Source organism: Pseudopipra pipra, chromosome 1 (genome assembly GCF_036250125.1).
Source record: "Pseudopipra pipra isolate bDixPip1 chromosome 1, bDixPip1.hap1, whole genome shotgun sequence".
Classification (NCBI taxonomy): Eukaryota; Metazoa; Chordata; class Aves; order Passeriformes; family Pipridae; genus Pseudopipra; species Pseudopipra pipra.
The window spans coordinates 54,472,638-54,487,476 of NC_087549.1; the positions used below are offsets into that span (position 1 = coordinate 54,472,638).

The 14,839-nt window shown below is 39.3% G+C and overlaps 1 protein-coding gene across 1 annotated transcript; it reads right to left on the bottom strand.

Annotated features, from left to right (window-relative positions):
• Positions 1–5,643: 5,643 nt before the first annotated feature.
• Positions 5,644–13,426, bottom strand: MC2R (melanocortin 2 receptor). Its single transcript, XM_064657350.1, has one exon. The coding sequence runs from the start codon at positions 12,668–12,670 to the stop codon at positions 11,705–11,707; it is 966 nt and encodes a 321-aa protein (XP_064513420.1). The 5' UTR covers positions 12,671–13,426; the 3' UTR covers positions 5,644–11,704.
• Between the last annotated feature and the right edge of the window lie 1,413 nt (positions 13,427–14,839).

Below are 14,839 nucleotides of genomic sequence, written 5' to 3' on the forward strand. Positions count from 1 at the left end.
TGTTTTCAGGCTAGGTGGAGCTCACTCCCTTTAGATGAGGCAAGAGGAGTGCCCTCTGTAACATGCTCCCACGAGAGCCTCTGTTTAGACCAGAATCTGCATGGGTGTATGTTCCTCTGGCTCTTCCAATTCCTCCCTGCAGCAGCACAGACACTTGTGACCTTTCTAAGGGACCTAAAGCCATACTGGTGCAATAGCTCAATTCTTTTATAGGAAACTTGTGCAACCAGCAGAGAACTATAGTTGGGAAAGACATTTTTCCTAGAACAAAAGGGTACTGAACAACAGGCATCTGTATACAGATCCAAAGGTCATGGGCTGCAAAACTAAGGACAGACTTAATCTAGTTGTGAATCAGCATGAAAGACATGCAGTCCTTGTCAGTTGTTTCTCTTGTCCTGATGGGTTGTCAGTTTATAATTTCCTCATATCTTAAAGAAAGGGTCTACTTGCATTTCTCCTCCCTGTTGTTTGCTGCTGCCTGCTCAGCCTTGGGGGTGGGAACAATTGTGGTAATAGTGGTTTTGGTAACTGTTGCAGTCTGAAATTGGAAATTCGAATACCAGTAGAAAAGGAACTGCTAGGATTAAACAGGAAGCCTTGTGCCACAGGGGGTGGGGAAAAACCCACCATCTAAAAGACTAGACAAGATCATTGACATTCATTCGTGTGGACTGTCCTGTCTCCCCCAGCAGGATATGGAGAGACTCTGCTGTGATGCTATCAGTTCATGCAAAAGCTCCATTGTTTTCTCCCCTCCCTGTGTAATCCTTATTTCGGGAAGAGCCAGCCATTCTCCCCCAATGTAATACTGCTTACTGGAAATATCCATTCTTTTCCCCCAAATGTAAACACTGTATCCGAGAAACGTAAATCCCTTTTCCCCCTTATGTCATCCCTGCTACTGAAATTGTTAAAGGATTGTGGATTCCCCTGGCATAAACCAGCCTCCTTATTAGCATGTTAAGCCCCCAAGACCCTTAATTAAATGTTTAGCCTGTTCAATAAACCATTCTAGTTTCTACCCCCATCTGGGATCGTTTTAGTCTTTTTGGACCTGTTACAGGTAATTTGTCAAATGGCCTATAAAACATGCCAAAGACAATACACAAATTTATTTTAAGGCAAATCAGGACACGGATTTGAATCTTGAACATATGCACATACATTTGAAACGTAGACAGCAAGATGTGGCCAGGGAGTGTAGAGGAAGCAACGCTGGCTGAAGTGTGGGTACTGCCTTCTACATATTGTGGCTAATTTGCTCCCCTGGAAGCATATATTTGAAAGTGTATTTCAAGTATCTGTTATTTACCCTCACCATTATGCTTTGCTACAGCAGTTTTCCCCTGAAGGGATGCTACTATTCCTTAAGGAAACTAGTGTTCTGGTTGTTAAGTTCTACACAGTAAATCTACTGCTCTTGTTGTATCTCTTTGGTAAAAAGAAGAGTCAAAAAACAAGGGTTAGAACAAATCTTATTAGAAAGGCCCTGTGTTTCAAACAGGTGCCAAAATCCCATAAAAAACCATGAAGGTGTCAGTCTACACTATTAAGCACTAAAACTAGTTAATTCACTGCTCTGTTTATTGCAGGGATGATTTTTCTACCTTTAATGTCTTTCTTGCAAGGATGAACCATTTTGACTCACAGTAGTTTTCTTCCCTCCCCGGAATTCCATCAGCCTGTTACTTATCCCCTCTTTCCTTACCTCCTCCTCAGTAATAGAAGCTGGCTGCATTCTGGCCTGCATTTCCAGCTAATAATGATTTTGTCCTTTAATTTAATGCACTAATTCCTTTAAAGAACAGGTTTTTTTCAGCTGCAGAGACTTACTGTTTTGTGTGTTTGTGTACTGACAGCAGAGAGTTCCTATTTCTTGGGAACTTTCACCTACAGTGGTGAGGGTGGGATGACAAGTTTTGCCGATTTTCCTGTAATGAGGCTCAAATATTACTATTAATCAGGCTAACCTAGGCTTTTATGGAGGAAAACATGAGGGAGCTCCTACCCTTGCTATAAAAATATTTCCTCCTCAAAATATGTCCTCCTGACTTTTCAATGTGTTTATTACTTAATCATAGGACCTTCCCTCTAGCTAATATTATTGTAATAAATTTGAGTATTGTCATTCAAGAAAATACCCTGAGGTAACTAGTCTAGGAGAGCAATACTAAGGTTTCAACTTGGAACTGATTGAGAAAAGTGATGAATAGGTAATGAAAAAAGGTGTAGAAGAATAGGTCTTGAAAGTGCACTCTGATTTTTGAAAAAGTGATTTTTAAAGGGCACCAAAATGTCTCTAGTGTTGATGGATAAAAGCGATTCTAGTAAATGCAGGCTACAACAAATATTAGAATATCCTTCAAAAGTGAAATATTTAAAAAATCAGAGTGCACTTCAGATTATTCACAGATTGTTAGACTTGAAGCAGAAATGTTAGAATTAAATTCCTCTTTTACCAATTACATACTGTTTTAATTTTAGTTCCTAATATTCTGCCTTTAGTCCTTTCTCATTTCTTATTTCTTGATTATTGTGCCAAGGAACTTCTTGCAACCAACAGTATTGTGGCTGCAGTGGTGGTTGACATTTTTCTTTTGATAAATACAACACTATTTCTACTGTTGCTAGACAGCAACTACTAAAATGAAGCAGTTAGTTTCTTTGACTTTTCTTTCTCTGAAGGTTTGCCTGCTGACAACTCCTTTGCTCTGTGTCACCTATGCTGTAACTGGCTGCCTACATGCCAGCACTGTCACGCTTTGCTGCAGATGTCTGTGCACTTTGGAGAGTGTGGCTTCTCCACTTTCAGATCCTGGAGGGACTAACCCACTGTGCTGCAGGTACTAGCAAACATCAGATTTCTCTTTTGTGAGAAAAGCCTCTTCTCCTCACTGCTGCCTTAATTAATGAAGCTTTGTCCTGGGTACATAAAACTCACAGGCCAGGCAATTTGTGTTGCAATCTATTGTGGAGAAGTTGGTAACTGGTCAAGTGCACAAACCAGTCCAAGTATGCCTTTCTAGGACTTATTTAGCAGACCTGAGCAAATATATTTGTTGAAGAGATTCACCAGTGGATAAAAAAGTGTGCCTCAGCTTGAAATTAGTGTGAGCAAAATTAGTCTGATGTAAAACCACTTTAATTTTCTTATTGCTTCATCTGTGACCCAAAAATACTGATATGAAAGTATCATTAACCGAACAGATGCATTCTTCAACTGCCAAATTCTATTTATGACTCTTATTTTAGGTATTTGTTTCAAAACATTGCCAGTTGGTACAGCATATTCCTTAGGGAGGATGCTTTGTCCTCAATATAGCCAGAAGACTGGGAGAATAGACTGACTTAATTCAGAATACCTTTTGTTTCTCCCTCATTTCCTTTCTCATTCTTCCAGGAGAACATTTTCCAAACCCTTAAACTGAAAGCTTGGTCTTCTCCAAAGCTAACTGCAGGTAGTGATTTAATAAAGTTATGTCTCTTCTTTAGGGAAGAAGTTCTCCATTACAAGTTTACTGTAATACAGAGGGTCATCTGAGCTCATGTTCACATTTTCTGTTTCAAATATAAGAAGGCAAACATTTGAATAGACTAGTGAACATTAGTACAGATATTACATTAGGTAATTTTAATCATTTAAGAAAAATTCTGTGATCATACCTCAGTTGCTGGGAGGACAGTCAGCTGAGGAAAGGTGCTTACTTATAGAGTGGATATAAAGCATTTTGCAGATAAAATGCATGAAATATTTTTGAAACCTCAACATCTGAAATTCAAATGACTCTGCAATATGTTTTAAATTTTAAAGTACCAGGTTATTTTTGAAATACCAGAAGCACCACGCTTAATCTGACTCTATTATGACTGACCTCCAGACATGATACATTAACAGGGACCAGGATCATGGCAGGCAATTTTATGATGATAATTTAAGGAAGAAACTGAACAATTTCAAAAGGAAATGGAAAATAAATTAATAATTAAGCCATAAATCACAAACATTACCCTTGTTTACATTATAGATTCTTCAGGACCTGTTTTGAATTCCTTCCATGAGGTATGGTATCAGTTTATTTACACATATCCAAAGAAATAATACTTTAAATCAAATGGATGCAGGACTGAGACTGAAAGCCTATGGGATTGAGTTGAAAGAATCTGTATGTCTGTGAAGACACATATGATCCTTTGGATATGACATTGATTTAGATAGCCACAGCTTTGCCATTCCTTCTGGGCACCAGGCACTCCTTTCAACTTCTGCCACCACTGATATCCTTCCTCCTTGGCAGCAGTGATGGCTGATGGTGCTCAAGATAATTTTTCTCTCTTAGTCACCTCTTCACTGTGTGATAAACTGAGAAAATAATTCGAGTTGATTAAGAGGAAACAGTGAAGGGTCAATATGACCTGGAGAGAAAAGAAAAACAAGTCGTAAAACTTAATTGGGCCCCTATAAAGAGATAAAACAAGTTACCTCCCTTTTACCTTGTGTAGAATTTATAGTGAGACAATTTTGTTTAGTTAGATAGATAATAGGACCTTTCTTGAAATTTATAACTTTGTAGCAAGCAAACATCTGCAGAGTGTCTGATTTGACAATATATTATGGATGCTAGATAATAGGACCTTTCTTGAAAGTTATAACTTTGTAGCAGAAACATCTGTTGAATGTCTGACTCAACAATGTGTAATGTTTATGCTTATGTATAATGAATATTCATGAAGTAGCTGGAAATAAATGTAGGACAACTATCTTCTTTGGGTGTGACAGGCGTTGGGAGTTGTTGAACCCCTTCCCTGATCACCCAGCGCTGAATTTGCTTTTATCATATAATAAAATTCTGATTGGAAATTGCCCGATTGGGTTTCTATTTCTCACAACTGGAATTTCTGAATCAAGTGCTCTTTTTGTCATGTGGTACTGACTGTAATTCTGGCATATGTCGAACAGAAATAACTGCTTCATGGGCTATGTCACTTATGCCTGCTCTTTACATCTTGTTTAAGTATAGTCAGAAAATCTTGCCTTTGACATGCCGAGACTGGCACTGGTTCCAAAAAAGATTACAGGGTTCAAGCTTGAACAACGGTTAAATAAACAGCAAATATCTGGAGCATTTTGCAAACACTCCTGAGTAGCTGTCAGGGAATATTCTGTTTAAAAAGTTACTGCTCTGCATTTTCAATATAAAATATTATTCTTGAGTTCTTTTTAGCACTGTCAAGGCAACAGTGCTAAGCTCTGAGACCATTTTATTATCACCTCTCTGCTTAATTCAGTTTGCCTTCTAACAGAGTTTTCACCCAGTTTTCACCATCTGATGGCAGAAAGCCAGCAGATTGTACTCAGAGTACAAAGCCATGTATACCTGCAAAGTTTACTCCTGTCAGCTGGAATGAGAGGAGATTTTTTTGGTGTATCCCAGTGCTTCGAGGTAAAAGGATATCCAAGGCTTATGCATAAAACCCAGTTCATCATTATTATCTGTGGTTTATTTCTTGGTTAAAGTCAGCATTTTCCTGTCAGTGTAAGAGCACTTGAGGTTGCTTTAGGTTGGGATGTCTAAGAAAGTCAGTGCAAGTTCATTAAACTAGTCTAGTGCAAGCCACTTCCTTCACCTATGGTTTGCCCATCGTTGCAGTTCTTCTGCACCTGATCTCTAGACTAGAAATGTTAATTCTTATTTATAGGGTTGATTGTGGGGTCTTGACTTTGGCTGGCTGTCAGGTGCCTACCCAGCCTCCTCTCTCAATTCCCCTCCTAAACAGGACAGGGGGAGAAAACAAAACAAAAAAAGCTTGTTGGTCAAGATAAAGACAGAAAGATTGCTCACCAGTTATTGTCATAAACAAAACAGGCTCAACCTGGGGAAAAATTAATTTATTGCCAATTAAAACAGAGTAGGATGGTGAGAAACAAAGACAAAACAAAGACCTTTCCACCACCCTCCCCTTCTTCCCAGACTCAACTTCATTTCTTAATTTCTTAGTCTACATTGTCCTCTGCCCCCAGCACAATATAGAAGCAGAGTTGTGGTCAGTCCATAGCAGTTACTCTCTGCTGCTCCTTACACTTCATGATTTTTTTCTGCTCCAGGATGGGTCCTCTCCATGGGCTGCAGCCCTTTGGGGTAAACCTATTCAGCATGGGTTTTCCACAGGTTCCTTCAGGAAATATCCACCTGCTCTAACATGGAGTCTTCCATGGGCTGCCGTGTGAATAGCTGCTGTGGCCTGGTTGTCTCCAAGGGCTGCATAGAAATACCTGCTTCACCATGGTCATCTCCACAGGCTGTCAGGGAGTGCTGCTTCAGAACCTACAGCACCTTTTCACCTTCTTTTGTCTCTCACCTTGGTGTCTGTGGGGATGTTTCTCTTGCATTTTCCCCTACTCGTGTCTCATGGCTGCTGTGCACTGTCTTTACCTTTGCATAAGCCCATGTGCACAGAAGTGCCACTGTCTTGACTGCAGAGCTCAGCTGTGCCCTGTGGTGGGTCTGTTGAAGCTGGTGGAACCAGCTCGGTCCCATGGAGGAGTCCTGACTTCTTCTCATAGAGGGCACCCTGCAGTCTCCACTGCCAGTGCCTGGATATTTCTACCCGATACATCAATATAGAGTGGAAAATGCAAGTTGAAGAAATCCACCAATTATTGGTTGTTATTGCAAATCAAGAGCAAAAGCAGTGTTCTGGTCACCTTTGCTGCTTTCACTCATCTCTCAATATTTCTTTTGTTTGTCTGACCCTGAATGTTACTTCATTTCTTCTTCTCTCTCAGCTCTACACATTTCTTTCCAGCAATGCAGGATGAATATGGCCTCTCCACCTGTTTGTTTCTCTGTTCTACTTACTTCCATGCTGTGCCACCCAATCCTAGAAATCACTTGTTTCCCTGCCCCTGTCTCTCCTTACCTGACCCTGGCTTTGCTGGCAATGTTTCCAGCTTGGCAACCGAGGGACCCTCTGTGCGATGAGCTTTCTCGTGCCCCTGGTACTCCTGAGCCACCCAGAAAAAACCTTCAGTTTAGAAACAGGCTGAGCAAATGATTTAGTTCATTTAACACCATTATTTTAAAAAATGATTATTCTTCATCAACCATTTTCCCTCGGTCTGTTCCCAGGCTTCTAACTGCCCCTAGTGCCAGCTCCTCTAATGGGACATGCTGCCAGTCTCAGCCCCTTAATAACCATCCAGCTCTTACTTTCAAGGCTGTGCTTCTTTCATCTGCCTGCTCATCCAGTCTCTTTCAAAGGCTTTACTGTGATCTGAGGGGAAGCACAGATGAGAGCCTCGAAGCCACCGTCAGTTCCTCTCGGCTTGCCCTCTGACATGGACTGCTCCGTGCTGGGCTGAAGCACTTTTTTCCCCTCTTCCTTTTTTCCTTGTTGCGCAGACTGGCAGTTAAAGACAGGTTTAGCTGTAACACCAGATATGATTACCCAAATTGCTAGGCAGTGGTCTCATTTCTCAAGTAAATGAAAATGTAGGGCTGTAGACTGTAAGACTGAAAAGGTGCATCAGTGAAGCAACTCTGTAGATTGCTCTTTAAAATTCAAGTGAAAGTTCAAATGCATATTTATCATGGTGGATAATAACAATTAATTTTGAAAGTGAGTAGCTGCAGGAATCCCTGGACTGGTAAGCTAGTTTTGAATTGGAAGACATCTAACCTGTACTTTCAGTGCCACCAAACACTGAGACACAATTTAAATTGTCATGCACAATTACCCAGAAAAACATAAGTGATAGGATTTTAAAGGAGCTGAAGACATTTCTTGCTGGCTTTAGAGGCTGTACTTAACCTCATAGTGTTATGCTGACACCAAGACTCCTTGCAGAGCTGAATGCTCTCATGCCATGATGATGCAGAGGCTCCTGGGTGGCTTCAGACTCTGTGAAAATGTCTCTTAACTGCCTGACATTATAAGAGGCAGAGTCAGGGCATTGTGGGGGCCAGTGGCCATGGAGCTCCTCTGGGATCCATCAGGGCAATCTGTCTTTTTGTTCTGGAAATCTTTCTATACAGCTTACTACTGCTGCAATCTCCATACAAGTATCCACCCAGGTCACGTGCTCCATCTCTGCCATCCTTGGTCAGGTTGTCAGAGGGTGTGAAGTTGACGATGGAGTAACTCCTCTTGTTCTCAAGTGGTTTTTGACTAACTCTACCTTTATCCAGATAGTTCATACAAAGTTTAGGTGTAACTGTTGAGGTTGTAGCAAATGGTAGCATAAATGGAGCAATCAAACCCATCTCATAGTTGTAATGTAAAAAAAAATAATTATGGAAAGGGATAAATAATTTTAGTTACTCAGTAGACATTTGTACTCCAGATGGGTTATCCAGAATTACTTGATAGTTAATGGTCACTCATTAGACTATGTATGACAGCTCAACAGCCTGACCTTTGTCTTATAGAGGTGAGGGGATTTATGGACATGAGAAAACTGCTTTCAAATGGACATGAAAAGTTTTCTTAAGTGGTCACATTCTATTCTCCAGAATTGTACTTTGAGTCATCCTCTTTGAATCGGAAGCTCTTGACAGCATTGTATCTTTTGAAAAGATGCCCCTTCAAACGAAGGCATATTAAAGTGCTATTGAGTGATACAGATGCAATGGGTGCTATCTGCTGCAATTACCTTGGAGAGAATTAAAAAACATACCCTACTTAGCTACAATTCTATTTGAATAAATGTATCATTTTAAGAGTTTAATTTTGTTTGAGAAACTGAAATTTTGTTCAGCTAGTAGGAGTCTAAGGCACCTATTTTTCTGAAAGTCTTGCCCAGGACAATAATTCACTGAAACAAGATTTTTCAACTTTCAACTGTATTTTCTCACAAAACCCCTGTATTTGTCTTGCTAATTTGTGACCAAAATAAAACTGCTCTGCAAGTTTGTCTCTCACTGTCATCCCGACTGTTCCAGTGGAATTAATTCCCCTGGGTGTCTTTATCAGATTTGTTCACTTTATTTCTGAACATGAAGTTCAGTTCAAAACAACAAAAACAGAGGAGGAGCTTTTCTTATTTGTTTTTGCAGTAAGTGACTAGGAAATGTTTTGTTGCCAGAGGCTATGAAGTTCTGTGGATGCTTCCAAATGAAACATTGATTGTAGTGTTGATTGTGATTTTCAAAGGACTAGATGTTCCTTTCAGGCTTGTTAGCTTCTGGTAGGATCCAAATGAACTTTTTTCTTTCAAAGCTAAGGTACAGTTCTGCCTCCCAAACATTTGTAATTTAAAGATGGGCAGATGAAGGGAAGTCCCAAAATCTGAGGAAAGTGTTCACTGTTATACATTAATATATCAGAGGAGAATTTAAATAATAACTTCAGCACAATATGATTAAAGGTTCACAAATCATAGCTTAAAGAACCTGCTCAAAGAGCAATATATGAAGATATTAGTATGTGAGACAGAGAGACTTGCTTGGACACTGCAGAACAACTAAAATTCAAGTCAAATTTAGTCAGTTAGGAGATAATGTATGGAGATTTACCCATCTGCTGGCATGCAACAAATGTAGGCAGACTGAAAAAATATAATATTTCTAGAAGCTTTTTTATACAAGAATATTTTGTGCTCTTCCTGACTGTTTGTCTCCAGAAAGGAAATATTTTCAAGAGAATGCTTCATTTAATCATAACCAGTGCAACCTGAAGAAAAAGGTTTATATGTGTCTTTTGTATTTTATATTGGCTCTTACCATAATCCTTGGTTTCATCTTGAGATCTAATATTGTAGACACAGATTTCAGCTGTATTGCAGATGCAGAGAAGATCTATCTTTCTTACAAATTTACCCAGTAAAAACGGCAAATTCTGTTGTTTCTTAGACAAAAATGGAGAACAACAGGCAGTTCTTATTGTTTGCAACCTGGCTACCTTGCAGCTTTTTCCCAGTCTTGCTGGTTGTCTGGGCATTAGAGGCAGACTCTGACAGTAACAGCCATCAAGTGTCTATCATCAATTTACAGACATAATCACAAAGATTTAGGTGTTGCTCAGGCATCATGACAGGAACACATGCTCCGAGGTGTTGATCTGACTGTATCCACAGATTAGACCAGGTAGGCTACAAAGAACAGGCAGTTAATTTCTAGTGGGAACCAGTTCCTGACAGTGCTTGGATCTCATGGCAGTAGGAGATCCAGCGTGAGTAACTGTAGAAATACTTTTAAGTCAAAGAAAACGATGTGGAATAAAACCTGCAAAAAATTTTCTGCCCAAGTGTTGTCGCCTTGTTTTAACAAGCTAAATGGAAAAAAAATCTCACTGGGCCCTAACTTGCATAACCACGACTGCTCTGTGTTTTGCAGATAGATAGTGGCTGGAGGCTTGGTGATGGTGCTGGGAAAGACAGTGGGACAGTCAGGGAAGGAGTGGGCAGATGTTGGGTTACTGGAGGACAGTTTGCTGTGCCACTGAAGTAGGGCCAAGAGGAGTGCGATCAGAGGTGTGCTTGTAGGATGGATTTTGTTTGGTCAGGTAGAAGCCCAGGTCCTTGTTGCAAAGCAAAGAGATGGCAATGTAGTGATGGGAGATGGGCTCTGGCTCCAGGGTCTGTGAGTGACCACTACTCCTTGTCTTTGCCCTGGGCCTGGGAATGTTGCAAAAGGTGATTGGAACCAGCCAGCTTCTGAGACTTTTGTGTAGCTGAGGGTAGTCAGATGAGGGCTGAAGGCAGCTGGGTCCAAGGTGACCTGTTTCCTCCAGACCAAACCACACTTGTCTGATGACTACCCTGTCTGGTGTGGCAGAAGAAAGCAGTAGCAGGTGGCGCCATTTGAGGTCTGCTGTAGCCATGACCTTGTTCACCCCCAGCTTTCCTGTGGATACCCTTCTAAGACCTAACTGCCAGAGTCTCCACAAGAGAACGAGTCTTTAGCAAAGGACTTTAAATAGAATTTCAATGTTATGTTTTACTGCTGAATTTTGGATTTTGATATAAATCTGTCTTGGATGCTCCCCATTGCAGGGCTAAATGTATAGTGCTTTCTTTAATGATTATTTCTCTATGTTTAGATGTTATGACGTTAACATTTTATCATATAGTTGCATTATCATTTACATTTGGAGAATTCAGTCCAAAATATCCTTTTCTCTTGGACTTAACTCTGAAAATTGTTTTGAAACTTAGAGGTCACTAATTGCATGATTTTAAGGAGACTAGATGATAAAGAAGAGTCATGAGTTCACTCTTTCAGCAAAATCCATATTTTCTGCCTAATCATAGACTTTTATACAAATGCGCAGTTTAGAAATAAATATTCATTTCACTGCAATTTAAACAACAGAATTTTAAAGTAGTATACACCTTGAATTGAAATTATTGATATAGAGTGAGTTGGCTCATCTTTGTGGTAATGTAACACTGGATGCAGAAGATTTAATTTGAGTTTTCCTGAAATGACAAAAGATAGTTAAGACTGTATTTTTTTTTTTTAACTTTCATGAACATTGTCAACAGAATTAGCTTAGTAATATCTCTGGAGGTCTACTTGAAAAAGATTTGTAAGCATAGTTGGTTTTTATGTATTCTTTGGTCGTCTTCTGAAAAATCTCTGGTAATACACTGCAATATACAAAGTATTACTGTCGGCATACTTGTTGGTATTTTTGACTCCGCAAACAGATGTTGCACAGCACTCCACAGGTGCTTCTATAATCTTAATTTTTCACTAAGTGTTTACCAGTTCCAGTTCCAGTTTGACCTGGAACAGTAAAACATCTTCTTAAATGTACTCCTCAATTCTGGGCTTCGAAATGCAAAAATCATAGGGTCAATGATCGCATTGCACATTATGAGTGTCCCATTCACATGGAAAATGGACATGTAGCAAGCACAGTAAGGGTTATGTGGGCAAAACCTTGCTAAGAGGATGTGAAGAACAAAGGGGGCCCAACAGCAAAGGAAAACTCCAAGAAAAATAGTCAATGTAATTACTCCTTTCATGTTAGTTCTCTGGTGGACTGTGCTGGTGGGCAGTGAGGCAATCATTTTAGCATGAGATCGAGCCAGGAGGAACATATGGACATAGAGGCACAGTATAAAAAACATCATTAGAGGGAACAGGATAGTGAAGGGAATGACTGTTGCAGCTTCATAGGAGAAGAGGGCAATGGCAATGCTACTGCCAGCACAGAAGGTCCAAATGATTGCCAGGATAACCAAGGCCCTTCTCAGTGTCATGATATTATGGTACCGCAAAGCATAGAAGATAGTGATGTATCGATCTGCTGCAATAGCCAGTAAGCTGAAAATAGATCCCAGTAAAGACAGAATGAACATGGAATCCATGGCATCATCCAGTTTTTTCTCAAAGTCCCCATGACGTGTCAGGTATCCCATTTTGCACAAGATGATAAAGATGTTCTCCAGAGTTTTGTACAAGCTACCTAACATGTCTGAAATGGCTAAACTGCAAATGAAAAAGTACATGGGCAAATGCAAGTTCTTATTTCTAACAACAGCAATAAGGATAAGCAGATTTTCCAGTATCCCAGCAGCAGCAACAGTGAAAAAAACTTCCTCTGGCACCACAATCTGGATGCAGTCTGTGACATTTAAGGAAAAATCACTTATATTTTCAAGGGAAGGAATGCTTGTCTGCCCTGGGTGTTTGATTAAGTTGAAAGGCCTCTCAGTGCTCATCTCTTCTGGTTGTGGAAAGGTTCTGGATCACTGCTTTTTAGGTTTGGCTTTATTCTGAAGATGACCTGTGAGTCAGACCATTCTTCTTTTGATCAAGGTTTCCTCCTTCATGTGAAGCAATTTTAAGACTTAACTGAAAGATTTGGAATTTCTCCTACAATAAAACATGTAGAAACATAAATATCAAGAAGAAATTTACCACACAGATAAGGCAAAAATAGACCTACTATGGTGGAAAACACATATATTATCACTAAAAAGAGGCACAATTGGATTAGATAAAATAAGACCTGTTCAAGGCTTCACTGAACCTTAGAGAAAATCAAAGTGTAAATTATCTCTTAGCTTCAAAGTAATTTTAAAAAATAGTTATAGTTTTCTTTACCAATGGGCATACCACATTTACTGAACTAATCTGACAGACTTCAAGAGTTTGGCAATCTTTAGTGGCCCAGCTGTTTCCTTTGAGAAAGTCTGGCATTTCTCACATGATTTGCAGTTTAATAGGTGCAAATAAGACCAATGCCAAGATAAACTGTTGTCCAGAACAGGAACATGTTTACCACCACACTGTTGATGGTGCAATGAAGTACCCTTAATTTAGATGTGAACATTTGTAAATATCGATGTTTTTAGAGGTATGTTAGATAGTAGTGAGAGGTTTCCTTTTAATTTATATTGAAACTGTAATTTCATGAAATTTCATGAAAATATTTCTAAGATCCAAAGTACAATCTTTTCTTTTCTGTATTTTACAACCATCTATTAGACCGAATGTTTATTTCAGCATCAAGATGATATTTTCCTTTCTCCATAATGATCCTGATCTAAACTACCTCAAAGCATACAGGAATCTTTCAAAAAGAATAGGCTTTTTACTTTTTTCATTAATGTTTAAATAGATACAATATTAATTTAGCTCAGATATGACCCATAAATTATAAGACACATTTTTTCCTGTCATTTTTATAGCCCGTCTTGCAAAACACACATGCAGTTGCTATTTGGAAAACCCCCTTCTTTAAAGAACTGATATATTTTCACTGAAAGGATTGTCAGGCATTGGAACAAGCTGCCCAGTGTAGTGGTTGAGTCACCATCCCATGAGGTATTGAAATGATGTGTAGATGTGGCACTTGGGGGCATGGTTTAGTGGAGGACTTGGCAGTGCTGGGCTAACAGCTGAACTTGGTGATCTTAAAGGTTTTTTCCAACCTAAATTACTCAATGATTCTTCCTCTGTTTTCAAGTTTAAAACAGGTTTGTTTGACACTTTCATGCCAATAAGTCTTAAAATTCCTTTGGACATTTGTTCATCATCAGGGTTGTTGAATACCATAATACACTGTTACTATTCCAAGGGGAGAAGTCAAAATTTTAATTATTTTGCATGTAAACAATACTGTCTGCAAGTGTCAATATCTGTTACCAGGGCAGCTGAACTGCTATCTGGATGTGATTAGCCCTAATGGAGATGGATGTATTTGGTGTCTTTTCTGTGGAAAACAGGTTTCTAAGTTGTGTTTGCTAATGTCATCTGCTGAGATTTCCAGTAAGCTGTTACTTGTGGTATAAAATGCTGAGATTTGGACCACCTGCCTTCAGGAATTTGATTGAAACAAGCTCACGTAAGGAAAGTATTCAGGAGAGTATCCACACATATGTGAAAACACAGGCTGTGTAGTGGAGTAAGTGAACTGTATTGCACTGCAGCATGCATGAACATTCCAAAGAAAATTAGGTCAGCACCTGTCAGTATGTGAAGGAAGGAGTTACTAACAAGAATAAGAGACTTGACAATGTCTTTGTAATGATATGTTTTTCCTATTCTCACCTAGAGCTGCTGTCACAGTTAAGTTTTATGATTTCTAGCAATCTGTTTAACAATTTTCACTCTCTACAGAAAGACAACACAGACACTTCAGACAAAACCTCATTTCAATTGGATTTAAACAGGGAATCAGTCGGCAAAAATATGTTTATCTCACTGCTTTCTCAGAACTTTTTTCATAATGCTTCTCTCTTGACAGAGTCATATTGCTGAAATAATCTGCCTGAAAAACATGAAGCTTCCTTCACTCAAAACACATAATATTATGAATGGCATGATATATCACATCTGCTGCTTATAATTTTACAGTGACACTTTAGTAAGTACAACATTTGGGC

What these genes read in the sequence shown, in the direction of transcription:
- MC2R (XM_064657350.1), bottom strand. Translation starts at nt 12,670, where the DNA reads ATGAGCACTGAGAGGCCTTTCAACTTAATCAAACACCCAGGGCAGACA.